Here is a 15,467-nt window from a genome sequence, read left to right on the forward strand (position 1 = left end):
CCCATTAATTAACCTATAGATCTTCTTAAAACCTGTCAAGTTACTGGTTAAAAGGTTCCGCTGGCCTTACCGCGAAGGTGACTTTAAATATTGTTTGTTAAACAGTAATTTTCTGATTTCATGGGTTGACGAGCAATGTCGATATATTGGTAGATTTGATGGATTGAAATAAACATCAGTCATAAAGCATGATGCCAGTGTTAATTGTTTATCGTCTTTATTATTGTTTATTCGAAAATGATGAAAAATAATCAACTCAGGCCCCAAGCGGATTTTGTTTATCATTTTTCCCAACAATTTCTCACCCTTTTTATACGATCCACCATTATTCATACACATACGTCGAGTATTTTTTTAAACAATCTAAATGGCTTCAAACCACCAAAGAAAATATCCACAAATATTACATGGTATACAGTAAATCCATACAAAATACAGCTCTCCATATCACTTTGTTCCCACTTATCGTTTGTACATTTTCACACGCAAATTTAGATCGAGTAGACATTTAACATAAATGTCATATAATAATAATAATTATCATGTACAAACATCTGTACACTATTGAATGCTAACACATCAATAATAGTTACTGCAAATCATATACATTTCGCGTGACATATTTTCGAATGTTTCGTGGATATTATATTTTGGACAAATATTGTCTCTTTCACGAAAAAACCCCAAGAAAATACCAAAGTGTTAACAAAACAGTAATTCGAAATCGAATTAAGACATACACAAACATAAGTAAGCCTCACAACAAACGTATTTATTTCTGACACACAAACAGGACAACAACGATGAGGAAATATTAAAACAGCGAGGGTTAAAATAGTAAACAAAAAATTGTACCACCACTGGGGACATAAAACCATTTAAAAATCGGTGTCTTCATTCACGTCCACACAACTCTTCATGAGGTATGCAACTAAAAGCCGTCCTCGATATCCAGGGGTTACGTTCACTTACGCTCTCTGCACCCCTGGAATATGTCATAGCAAAATTAAAGGCTTAGTGTGCACCACCTTGTTGATGAGACAAGAAGACTAGTTCGATCCTTTGATATACATCAAAAGAATCTCGCGGTCGCGTAACGGTAAAAATTGATTGACTTTTAAGTTGGGTGTTGCCCCTTTGTAATCTTCAAAGGACAAGTATCAGCCCAGCGATTGGTCAGTTTTCTTTTTACCTGAGACCAATCAAACAGCTATCTGTGTGCCTTCAATTTTGCTATGAAATATTCAAGGGGTGCAGAGAGCGTACGTGAGCGTAACCCCTGGATATCGAGGATGCTAAAATCAAACAAATGTCCCTGCAAATGCCAATTTTACTTTACAAGATACATTGCAAGAAACTCTTAATTGATTACAGTACTAAACAACCGTATGATAATGATATTCAAGACAGGCAAAACTATGGCATTTTTTCTTAAATATATATATACAAGGGAATGATAATAAATAAAGCATATTTATGAGAGAAAAAAAATATATCACATTTTTATTGAATATGATGTTAACGAATATAAATTACCTTATACAAATTTCTTTAAATTTGTGTCGGGATTATTTCCATTTTCAAAGTACATGTAACAATTTCTTTTCATTTAGTTTGACACTAATGTAAAGTTTCATTATTCAAACAATTTTATAATTGAAATTACAAAGTCTTAATCAACTTATCGTTGTTTCTCTCTCGTGATCGTTTTATGAGGAAAAAACAAACAAACCGTAAGTGGTACTCGTGTGACGTTGAATAAGAACAAAACATATGCACTATGGGATACGGTTAAAACCGGTCATGTGATAAATGAGTTATATACAATTGTGTAGACGCACGCATCGATGTATGTTCATTTAAAAACATGATTTTTATATTTCATGCTTTAAACATTTCATGACGTATTTAGAACGAATTAGTTCCAATAAACGAGCTCCCCTATATGTAAATATAGCAGTTTGCAATTACGTTCATCATGAGCAGAGCATGCAATAGTAAACGATCAATTGAGGTGAAACCTTTGTAATCAGTCATCCAGTTGGATCCACAAATTTGCTCGGACTTATCAAGGTGATAGAATTATCAATAACCGGATTATACAGGTTCCGTACTACATTAAAAATGGTTCCCTGCTGTTCTTTACACTATCGAAAAATAAAAATAAAAAATAGTGTGGCTAATTTATTTCTGTATCAAAGTGGTGGGGAAGTGTTCGCGTTTTTTTGCGTTGAGTAAATTAGCGCGAAAATATACACACGCGAACATTTATTCATAGATTAAAAGATTATAGATAAATATATTTAAAAGGTTTCAGAATCATTGCCAACGCGAAAATTTCCACACCGCGATCAGTTCACAGGGTTACGACGCGAAAATTAACATTATCAGGCGAAAATTAACACACGCGAAAATTTACCATTTTTCAGTATGTGTATTTCGAGAATCGATTTAACATATAATGCTTATTATGCAGTTCATTCGCTAAACGCAAAGTATAGTTGGATATGTTTATACTGTTAAAGGTAAACATGAGAACCCTTGGATTTAAACGTCGACTCATCCAATACCAAATAAAGACTCAAAGTGCCGCTGGAAGCCTGCAGCAAATCCGAATAGAAGTTTTACGCAAATCAAATGACATGCTAGTGTTTCAATACATACTACTTTTCGTTCACTATCTAAATAATAATAATGATATATCTAATTGCAAGTAAATATTGTTTTAAGACTATGAAACTCAGCAGGAACCCTTTTTTGATATTTGTATACAAAAACAATGATTACATCATACTAATTACTTATCAATGCAATGATGAGCTAATTAATACAATTGATAAGTTAATTTTAGATATAACTATTTGATCGTTTTAAATAGAATAATAATTTAATTTCATTGAACTGATTTGACTAAAACTACAGTTAGTGTAGTGTGTTTGATTTCAACTAATTCGTTGATTTTAGTACACCGCCGAATTGTCCTGTCTCTGCAGTTCCTGGAACAGTGGCGCGTGATAGTAACCATTGAATTGTTCTACTTTCACGTCCGTACACTGGACGAATTGTCCGTAATTACCGCCGTTCACACAAAGTCCTCTTTGAGAATCAGCGTAGTGCCGGTTATACTTATCAGTGGGTGGCGAAACATTTCCTTGTTCATGCAAGACTTCCGTCGTCGACCCAGACAAAAAACGTCCGTCTTGTTCATCAGATGAGATTCTCATCCTTTTCTTTGGTAGCTTGTATCCCTTGTCTTCCTCTGCCTGTCTGTCTTCGGGCAAGCAATGACCGTTAGGGACTTCGTAAGACTCGCTCTTGATGCTCTGTTCGAGTGGTACGGTTGTCCTGTCATTAACCGGCTCTTCTTTAATGCCTTCTGTTCTGTGCCGTTCGATGCAAGCGTTTTCCATGTCATATCGTGTCCGCTTTAAGCTTGTATTTGGCGTGGAACTGTAGTATAAATTGCCGTCAGTGGTGTTTACATCCGGTGCTGAAACTTGGTTGTAACTTCCGTTTCCAGTAGAATCGGCTGGATGTTGAGCAGACTGGAAAGCCATTCTTCCGTTTGAGAACTGATCAGGGTGGTGCGGATTATGTTTGGCGACTTGTAACATATGATTTCCGGTACCGTTGATACCAGGTCCGCAGACCAGAGGATTCTGCATTACCAATGGATATTTATCTGGTGACGGAAAACCCTCGAAACATCTCCTGTTTTAATAAAAAATGAATAAATAAACAGATAAATAAATAAAACAAACACACAACCACAACGGATTAGGACAAAATATAGGCTCAAATTCAAAAGTAAGTAGTAAAAAACAGTTATTAAAGAGAAGCCGAATCATCATGAGGGGGATTAACATATTGTAAAACGGAATGTTGTATGATAAATATATACTGTAGTTACGTTAATTTAATTAACAGAACCTTCACATGACAAAGCCTACGCAATGCCAACGAGGAGGTACTCTTAGCCAGAATTTTTTTTTTTTCGATCGCTTCCTTCATCTTCTCTACAGAAGAGTGAAAACTGAAAGTCGATAAATATCAGTGGAACTCTTCTTCCCCATTGTAGCTGATGCAATGATACCCTTAACCTTAAAATTTGAAATGTTCATGATTGTCTCTAACAGTCACATGACATGTTCATAAAGAATGTATTGACTTTTAATTAAATTGGTGTTTATTTTATAGAATAAAGATGTAATCGAATGCGCCCCTGACCAGCAAGAAAATATTTTTCAATTTTTAAATAGCAATATTTACATTTGCTCTGCATCATTCCAATGCAATGCATTGCAAAGGCAAATATCGTTAAGAGACTATAACAACATTTGCTATTGTGACGTCACCAAATTTCTATTGTGACGTCATCAATTTCATTGTTGTCAAGATTGAATTTGCTGTTCAAAGAACTGTTCGAAATAACTAAATAAAGTGTAACTACTCCATCAAAATTTAAATATAAATAATGAATATTTTAGCAAATATTGTTATGGTACTATAACACACATTTCTATTGCTGTCGAGCTTTATTGAGTTTGTCATCAATAGCAATGTGTGTTACAGGACCATAACAACCTTTGCTTAAACATTCATTGCTTAGATAAAACAGTTGTAGTCTTTGGCTTCTGTTGATGAATGGATTTTAAACCCCTTGTCATGAAATCGATATACATTTTACCGACTGAAGCCAAATAATAAATTAACTTTCGGATTTTTTCTTAAAATTGTACACTTTATCCAGGTCTGTTATAAACTTACCCTTCATAATTTTCACGGAACCCTTTCGCGAATGGGTTATGGTCAATCTTGAGTTGGGTGATCTGAAAATGAAAATGATGTCAAAATAAATATGTGGCGTTTTACACTCACGCATTGACTTCGTCAGCTAATATTGGACACAGTTAAGGTGGGCTCCAACAGTATGGGGGATATCATTTCCAGACTATTTCATGAAATTTTATATTATTTAAACCTGGTTACTAATAACAGTGCCTGTACGATACTATACATTACAAGATTAAAAACGATTTTGTTCTGCTTTTAGAGAAATAGTTATTTTTTTACAAGAATTCTCTTTTCTTATTTGCGTAAAACAACTGGTTATAAAATTTATTTATTTAAAAAAAAAATATCAAATGAATGAATGAAATGTATGTAAAGTGCTTTGGAAGACTTGCAGGAATATTTCAGTCGGTCTGTGCATTGAGCAACAGTTCGACTCCGTGAATGAATTCTCGGTTGAAAAGTTTATATAATCGACATGTAGCTTCATATAATTATCAAAAGGTGTTACATAATTATGATACAGCTTTATAAGGCGACTGTAAGTGGTATTGAAATAGCTGTCTATGAAAATGAAATAGCTTTGTAAAATAACAAAGTAACTCTTTATACATGAAATAGCTGTATGAAATGAAATAGCTGCCGATGTAAATGACATAACTGTGTATACAATGTCATTATGTATATTAGTATGACAAGTGTGAAGTAATCATGAAATATCTATATGATGTAAAATAGCCGCATATGGTCACGAAATAGCTGTCTGTGATTATCAAACAACTGTATATAACTATAAAATACTATTAAAAATCTGTATATGATCATGAATTAGCTGTATCCACGTGTGAAATAGCTAGAATAGATAACGCAATAGCTATATATAATCATGCTATATATGTCTTTGATAATTAAATAGCTGTATATTATTATGAAATAGCTGTATATTGTTATGAAATAGCTGTAAGAAATAGCTGTATATTGTTATGAAATAGCTATAAGAAATAAAGGTAAGAAATAGCTGTATGTTGTTATGAAATAGCTGTAAGAAATAAAAAATAAAAAATAGCTGTATATTGTTATGAAATAACTGTAAGAAATAAAGGTAAGAAAATATAGCTGTATATTGTTATGAAATACCAGTAAGAAATAAAGGTAAGAAATAGCTGTATATTGTTATGAAATACCTGTAAGAAATAAAGGTAAGAAATAGCTGTATACATCTCACTGCTGACATGTTGCTTTACTTACGTCAGTGTTCTGATAAGCTGTGACGGAAATAAACTGTGTTTCCGGAAACGCATATGTCTGGAGGTTCTTCTGGTCATTCAGACCGCACGTGCCCACCTCAATCACATGGATACGAGGCTGGTATTTATGCATGGAATTCAACACAATCTGAAAAGAGAAAAATTGAATAAAACAAATGGCATTATTAACAATTTAAGGTTTTCATCGTTGAGAAAGAAAAAAATCCCACAGAATACTTTTCGTTTTTGAAGCAGAGTCTGATTAATGCAATAAAGCGATTCTAAAGATAGTTGAAAAAAAATATAAAAATCAGGAAATAGTCCTGAAAACTATACATTTTCTATATATCTATAAAGAAATATTCGCGTGTGGGTATTTTCGCTGTAATTAACTCAAAGCGTTAACGCGGGAATTTTCACACTGCGAAAATTTCCACTTTTACATCATGTAACAAGAGTTAAAAGCAATAATCATATTAAAACATGAATATTTAATATGAGGTAGTCAGAAATCGATATGGTGAATACAATAGTTTTATTTAGAGGTACCAGAAAACCAAGTAAGTTGGTTTCCCAATCCCACAAAAAAAGTCTGGTGCCCCAGAATATCAGTATTAAATAAATACGACAGTAATAAAGCAGTCTATGTTTGTACAGGTTAGAATAAAAACATATCAATGAATAAGATACTACTAACAATTTTACAAGTACATAACCATGACCAATCACCACGGGCAAAGTAAAGTAATGTGCCGAATGGAGAGATTGCATTGTGTTTAAAGGGACAAGAGCACTACTGAAGTACAATATCAGTGAACATAGATATAAAACGCATCATGAGCTAGCCGAGAAATAACATATGATGTTAGTATATATAATATATAGAGGGACCGGACATACAAGGGTTCTGGTCCATCATAACTTAGATTATTAGTGCACAATTAGTGGGTAAAACACGACATCAAATTACAAATAATTAATAATAATTCGAGGTTCTTATATACCGCTTTATCACAATCTAGTTCGTAGGTCGTCTCAACGCGGTTCACAAATTATTATCCGTGGTTATAGGGCCTTTGCAACCAGCCAATATCTTTCTCAACTCCCTCAGAGCATACAGCCGGTACTGCCAGTTCGGCGCTCACAGCTAGCATTCTACAATTCTTGCACTGCCCAAACACGTACTCATTTACAGCTGAGTAGACTGGAACAATCGGAGTAAATTATCTTGCTCAAAGGCTTCCTACCACTAGACTACCGTGCCTCCGAAATTAGCATGTAACTGTATGTTTACACACATGCTATTCCAGGTGTGGAAATTACCAACAAGCTGATACCAAAGTGTAAACAACAACACTGTGATTCGAACTCAAATCAATAAAACTATGGCAAAGCATGAACAAAGCAAAATTTTTGATGGAGACCCTGAGAAAACTACAAGGAGAATACGAGCAGGTGTTGCGAAATGAAAAGTGTATTTTCGATTGACGTCATGACACCAGCCATGTAAATCTAGGTCAAATCGATGTAATGGCATGTTCTCAAAGCAGAAACCGGAGCTTTCACACAATTCCCGGTGGTCCCTCTCGTACGTTTTCTACATACAGTGTAGTAACAAATATAAGAGAGCGAAAAATTGGGATTTCGAGGATGGAACGGGGGTAGTGCCAACGTAGCAGAATTTGACAGGTTGTCCCACACCTGAGCTGCCTGGTACTGACATAAAGACTGCTCTCCGCATCTTGCAGTCGTTATCCTGATTTGTACTACACTATTGTTTTTTTTTTATTTTTTACTCAGCATATCACGAAAATACGGATACGGTCATGCAGAGATTCGTGGGATATATTAAGATTAATTGAAAAACCTCGAGTGTCACATCTTTGATTCTTCTGACATGGAGATCGGTTATGTTGTTTCTAACAAAAGTTCCTCAAGAGGAATGGTAAAGTTGTTCTTAATGAATCACAAATCTCGATCCTTTAAAAAAATGTATCTTTTTTACCTTTACCTTACACGTACAAACATATCTTACAAATATCCCGCTACAGGGCAATAATAAGTTAAAAGCTATGCCAGATTTAAATAGGGTAATTTAATCATTTTTGTTAAACATTTACCAATTTTCTCACGAAGAGACTTTTTTTTCTTTTTTTTACTAAACAGTGCCGAGACGTGACACGAACCCGCAACCCTTCGGTCACCAGCCCGGCGTCCAACCACTAGACTACCGTACCTCCTGAGATTTTTATATAGAGATTTTGGAAACGTTTACTTTCAAAACCTTTTTATCAGCGTAACTGTTGAATATGCATATGGGTTAGTGTGTTGTCATTAGCATGATCATATAGGACACCTTGCTTTTAATTTGTACAAAAATAAGGTTCTGAGATAAAAACTTGGTCCCCGTCGCTGTAAATAAGACACCGAAACGGAGATAAACAAAGGGAAATACTTAAACAAATAAATAAAGTAAACAACCTAAACGAACTATCACAGTGTGCTTTAAATTACTTACGAGGCCCTGGGAGTTGTTTTTGTTGTTCGTTAGCTTGAGTTTGCTGAAGACAATAACTTGTTTCATCCAATGAGCGCCAGAGCTCGGAGAGTCAGGGTGCAAATAAACACGTCCAGCTGTAAGTAACAAACATACTTCATATAAACATCAAACAGAATGCCAAATAAAGGTTAAATAAAGGTCAAACACAGGTAGAGACAAAAGCCAATAAAAGCTAAAGGTCAAATGCCAATTCAAATGAATGCAGAACAACACATTTCATCTAAATGTGAAACGGAGGTAAAAAATAAAATTAAAAATTTGGCGTTATAGAGGAACCAAAAACATGTCATGAAATCGTCAAATATAGGTACTTAAGTACTCAACATAATGTCAAATAAATACCTAAATAAATGAGGAGCAATATAATATGCAAATGAGGAGTATTATAGCGTGGTTTCACTGTAAATTTACTGCATATTAAAGAGGGGATTTTTCGCCATTTACGGTATATAAATGAGGAACATTTTCACGATTTCACAGTACAGAAATACGGGGCGTTTTTTAGCAGTTTTACGTTGTATAAACGTGCTTTATAACTATATTTTACTATTAATGATTGATGGCATTATGACGAAGTTTTACTGTGTATCAACGAGGGGTATTTTCGCGGTTTTACGGTACACACATATATATATAAACGAGAGATTTATAATGAAGTTCTACTGCTTATAAATGACGGTACACACATATATATAAACGAGAGATTTATAATGAGGTTCTTCTACTTATAAACGACAGTACACACATATATATAAACGACGGTACACACATATATATAAACGAGAGATTTATAATGAGGTTCTTCTACTTATAAATGACGGTACACACATATATATACACGACGGTACACACATATATATAAACAACGGTACACACATATATATAAACGACGGTACACACATATATATACACACGACGGTACACACATATATATAAACGACGGTACACACACATATATAAACGACGGTACACACATATATATACACGACGGTACACACACATATATATACACGACGGTAAACACATATATATACACGACGGTACACACATATATATACACGATGGGCATTGTGTCACAGATTATTGCATAACACTGTAAGTTATCATTTTCAGCCAGTTCTCTTTGAAATGAAAATATTTTATACTAAAAAAGTGTTTACTTTAATATGGTAGATACTAGTGTGTATGTGATGGTAGTCAAATTGAAATCTATTAATTCATGGCACACGTAGACAGATAAACTGTCGTTTCAATATTTTGACAGACAGTGTAATTTCGATTAAAAAATGCTTTTTGTTGTCTAAATGTCAATTGACGAGGGGTCGAGATGAAATGGACATCGGTCAAAACATTGACGTAATTGACCACTATGGTCAATATAGGTCTTTGTTCAAACGTCACATAACCTATAACTACTGATCAAACTGTGCGACAGGTGATTCACTAAAAAAAAACGGACAGGTGAATACCAGCCAACAATGACCAATGGTCAGACAACAATGACCAGCGTCCACCGTTCCTACAGCCACTTGACCGCTCATTACCAGTAGATGCCGTGGCTAAATTTGTACAGAGTACGGAGAGGTGCTAATAACTTTGAGAACGTAATATAATACTACTGGGCGTTTCTACGCCAATCTCGCGTTTCCTGAATTATTCTGGCCGTAATCACGTCTGCTGACCATTATATTGCTAAACTGACCATTATACTACGGGCATGTGCGGTCATAATTAGCCGAGGATATTGTTGGGTAATTGAGCTACCTTATTCCGCTCAGCAGGCTATGACTATCCCGGAGTTTCAGTACAATACCGATCAAATACCCCGCAACAAAAACATTAATCATTTAATAATGCACCAGTCGTTGAGATTATAGACCTCGTTCACATACACTTATACAAAAACTAGCGAAGTACGGAAACAAGATGGGAGGTGGACTTGAGTTCGAACCCTAGTTTTTGTCCGTAAAGTCAACGTAATATGCATAAAACACAATTTGAATTCAATTAAAAATCATAATTTCAATATAACAATTGCACTGTTGAATGGTCAATGCGTCTGGTTTTTATTTTATATATTCAGAAAACATGCAAGGAAGATAATTTGTATATTCTTAAGAAAAATGTGTCATACTTATATTAAAGCTTAATACATGTATAAGGAAAACAGAACAATATAAATGCCCTCCCTCCTTTTTATATGTCTGGATCCGCGTATAGGATTAAGCCTTGAAGATAAAACATTAACTTAACATTAGGTTAATCATCATTTTTTCATGGATGCTCTGTTTTAATGGTTTTACAAGTATTTAATTTTTATGACTTAATTGTATTTTTTGATGTGTCGCATGTCAAACTGTTGTTTCAAAACCTGTATTTTTATGATTTTACCCACAGAATTGCATTTAAAGGCATTTTTTGCATTTTTTGATAAGTTGCGTATAAAAGTGATGTTTCAAAACCTGTTTTTTATGGTTTTACCCTCAGAATTTAATTTTAAGAACTTAATTGCATTTTTTTGTCGAGTCACATATAAAACTGCCGTTTCAAAACTTCAATATTGCATTTTAAGGCGCTTTTTTGCTTTTGTTTGCTTTTTTTGATGGGTCGCGTATAAAACTGAGAGTTAAAAGCAGTATTTTTATAATTATAACCTCAGATACGTTTTATAATGCTAACACACACTGTTCAGGGGGAGATAAGTCAACACATATCGCGATTACATAGGTGGGGATCCGACAGAGGATTTAAGGAAATAGGGGACAATGACAAAATTAAAATTGAACTTAAATGTTTTTATAGTAAAAAGAATACCAGATAAATTGGTTGTATGATATATGATACTTTATCGTAAAGACCAATTAAATACATTTTTTTTTTATATTTATCAGTGTCAGAAAAATGGAGACAAAATTCAGATTTCTGTGGTAGAATGGTTGACGGAGTAATTGGAAATAGGGGAGCGATAAAGTCGGGAATTTACGTACATGAATTTACAAAGCACCGACTTACTTTGTGGAAGGGGCTCGGCTTGTCCACTGGCCACCCATTTACCGCCCTGGAACTTCCAGTGGTGGGAATCAGCGAGAATCATGTCCACGAAAACATTATAATGTTTCGACGGACACAGTCCTATCAGGCTGAACTGCAGCGTCGGAAACATCCGCCTTGAGGAGGGAATCAAAATTAAAATAAAAACACGCAAAAGACAAATTAGTTAATCAATCTAAAACAGCAAAATAAATCTCCTGTTGAACTCTGAAAATAAAAAGGCCAAGAGCCGACGCCATTGTTCATATAAATATAAGAAATGGATGTTGATCTCATCAATGCTTAATGTTATAAAAACTACTTAATGTAAACAAGTAGATCAGATGACCGTGCCAATGGATTCAACGTTCTTTTATAATATTTCGCGTTTTAGTCAAAATGCTTTATGTCATAATCACTGTAGTACATGTTAGCTTCAAATTTGTACAAAAGTGAAAATTAAGAAATGTGATTTACTGAAGTCAGAAAAAGAAATTCTAATTATCAGTACAAATTCTTTAAAGTTTTATTAGACTTTGGAGCATCTAATTTTAGTTTGAAAATCAAACATGTTGCGGAATACCGGAAAAAAAGTACAAAAAGATAGAACCCCTCAAAACAAACAAAATCAATATCGCCTTTCATTTCTACACTCCGTAATGCTTTCTTAGTCTCACTAATTATAGAACGTGTTTTAATTTTGCCGTATTTCCACCAATGGCGCCGTTCCACCAGAAAGGCTAAACAGCACACTAAACAATACGTATCAGTGTTCAATAATTATTTATTTCAGTGTTACGGATCATTATTTATTTTTAAATGAATCATGTACTGTACATTTCCAAATTCATGGTATTGCTGAAATAACACTCGGTCGACGTCAAATTATGAAAAACAATCATATATACATGTACATGTAAGTAAATATTATAACCCATTATTCAGGATTATAAAAATTGATTAAATATTTGCGAATCATAATGCCTCCCTCGAGATGTAAAATTTGATTTTTTTCTCACATGTTTTTGCAGACAAATATTCCACCCATACGAGTTATAAATAAAATATTATTTTATATTTTGTGTTTGTGCTATAAACTTGCCCAGGTTGTACAAGATGCAGACTACAATGTATAGAGAATGTATTTAATACATACCTTTATAAATACAGAGTAATAATAAAGGGGTTTTAATTTGTTTGTTTCAACGAAATCACCGTGAACATACCCAGCTGTTTACTATTTTGGATATTAAAATCAAAAAAGCCTTAAAATCAGAGGGATTCCTTCAATGATATCATGCAATAAACTACACTCTAAGATTTAGAAATTTACTACAAATAAATAAAAAAACGATATTCGTCTTCCACGTCATTCTAGCTACATTCTTTACCTATTCTGAATATTACTTATCTGTGATCATATTTATTGCTTTTCATATTAACTCTTTTCTTATATATTTATTGTATCAAAGTGCCATGTCCCGGGGGCCTTTGTACGTTGGGTACTCCCGATCACTTAGAAACCTGGGATATGATACTTTCTTTTTCTGTGATAATTATTTTTGCTTTTTATTAATATTTGTGAAATGATTATCTCCCTTTACTTATGACATAATGTGTTATTGTTATTTTATTTCCGTTTGTCGCAATGATAGCTCTCAAGAGCTAACGTTCGTTGTTTACATGTATATGCGATTTTAAATAAAGGTTATTGTATCGTGTGTATACAATGTATACGGTAAACAATAGACCTCGTTTATATTTACAAAAACAAGATTGACATTGTGATTCTTATCATAACAATATTTCATCTCATAAATGTTTACTTGTGTATATTATAACAAAAGTGAATACAGTAATAATTACGTCACATTTCCGTTTATGTAGCCGGCGTTTGCTTCTGTTTGATACTCTTGGTCCCATTTACCATGAAATTGCTGTATACGCATGCGTATTATCATTGCAAAAGATTCACTTAATATATAGCTGTTCTTGTGATAAGTTAGTTGTAGTTACTTGTGCCCAATCCCTTGTTCAAATTAATTGACAGTTAAATATGTTAAAAGACGAAAATCTTTTCTTGTCATTATCGTTTTTATTGTCCATTGTTTCTTATGTGTGTTTAAAGACAAAGATGAAAAATATATCTTATTTCAGCATTAAGTTCAAACGCGCCCGCTCTTATTGTTTTCATTATACTGATGGCTTTTGAGGGTTGGATATCCGTTATTACAGCATTTAGGATATACACAGTCTCGTGCAAACTATCACGGGCGGTTTTCGTTCCCTAATCCCAAACCTGATCTACCTAGCTAAGTATGTTTTCACAGTAATTACCACCTCAGAACGAAATATGAACCCGGCTTTCACCTTATTGATTCTGTTTATATTCGCAGGTTTTGAATACGTGTAAGTAAATATATGTACTTATTGTCCTACTATGCATTTACCAGCTGTATAATATCAGTTATGTATAATACGGCAACAGACTTGTATTTTTGTATAACTGCATGTTAAACATGTCATTAGACTAAGCTATATAATTGAAGTATACAAAAAAACTCTCACTTACTTCGGAATATATAGAAATGTAAATCAATAATAATACAATTTAATGAAATGAGTTTAAATTAGATATAAAGGCTGAGATGAATACCTTTATCAAACGGTATCATTAAAATTACACAACATAAATTTATTTAATATAAAAAAAATAACACAAACAAAACGACGAATCTATACTGTTTAAGTATAACTGAACAGGTTTCTAATCCCCGAAGTCAAAATATCGGCACAAGTTTTAGTTTTTCAAAAAATATCATATAAAAAACTGGTTACGAAGTTTGACTATAAAAAATGTTTAACACAATATTCATCAACGTCGACAAATCAGAATTACAAGATTCTCCGGAGAAATCACTATTCCCATTTTAGAATATTCAATTCCACTCTCTAATCAAGATAGCATTTTGCATAAAGTACAGGAAAAAAAATCTTAAGTATGTAGGCAAAACACAAATCAGTTTAAACATTGGTTAAGCCTTCACAACATCTGTTTAGAATACAATACGCTCAATCTTGTGTCTGTGCCGGAAAAGTCTTTATTTCATTACGGGAATTGTAAAAGTTGCCAACCATATGAAATTGAAATATATCTATATATACTTGTAAGACAAACATATTATTTAAAATACGTACTATAGAAAGTATTTAATTAAAATATGTAATCATTTAATAACGATAATTCAACTAATTCTTTTTTAAATAATTACGGAAACAAAATATAAAAATAGAAATTCTAAAACAGCATCATTATTCATAAAACTTAAAATCGTTTTAAATTAAGGCTGTATGCTACATTCACCGTACTCATTTTATGTGCAAAGTTTGTGCCAGAGTTATCCTATAGCATGCGAAACATATTTATAATAGCCACGAAAAGGCCGATAATTTATTCAAAGCATCAGGCCATTTGAGTATATTTAATTAGAATATGGAACAGTTTGTTATGCTATACTTAAACATAACACTACAATGAACACGCGCCGCTATCTGCAGGTCATCCTGAGATTATAACGAGTTGTCATCAATCTGTTATTATAGGGATGGAACGTGGAAAAACTGCACGAGGATGAAATATAAACATACTCCTACCTATTTAACAAACAGCCAGATTATCACTCTGCTCTAGATCTATATAAGGTCAAAACAATCATATAATCACTGAACTGATCAGTGGCCATGGTCAAGCACGTGCCTCAGCATGACCTGCACTAAACTCTGGTCTCTAGTCAACGTGTTTTATTTAAACTGGTGGTGGTGGTGATTTTGGGGGGGGG

The 15,467-nt window shown here is 33.6% G+C and overlaps 1 protein-coding gene across 1 annotated transcript in view; it reads right to left on the reverse strand.

Moving 5' to 3' along the window:
- Nucleotides 1–2,825: 2,825 nt before the first annotated feature.
- Nucleotides 2,826–15,467, reverse strand: part of LOC110451670 (T-box brain protein 1-like) — a 17,043-nt gene continuing 4,401 nt past the window's right edge. The window contains exons 2-6 of the mRNA XM_021499811.1: nt 11,611–11,765; nt 8,557–8,672; nt 6,040–6,186; nt 4,768–4,829; nt 2,826–3,711 (exon numbers count right to left, since the gene is read on the reverse strand). Coding sequence (XP_021355486.1) covers nt 2,961–3,711; nt 4,768–4,829; nt 6,040–6,186; nt 8,557–8,672; nt 11,611–11,765 — 1,231 coding nt within the window. The 3' untranslated portion in view covers nt 2,826–2,960. The remainder of the gene's footprint in view (nt 3,712–4,767; nt 4,830–6,039; nt 6,187–8,556; nt 8,673–11,610; nt 11,766–15,467) is intronic.

Source organism: Mizuhopecten yessoensis, unplaced genomic scaffold (assembly GCF_002113885.1).
Source record: "Mizuhopecten yessoensis strain PY_sf001 unplaced genomic scaffold, ASM211388v2 scaffold6163, whole genome shotgun sequence".
In the NCBI taxonomy this organism is placed as follows: domain Eukaryota; kingdom Metazoa; phylum Mollusca; class Bivalvia; order Pectinida; family Pectinidae; genus Mizuhopecten; species Mizuhopecten yessoensis.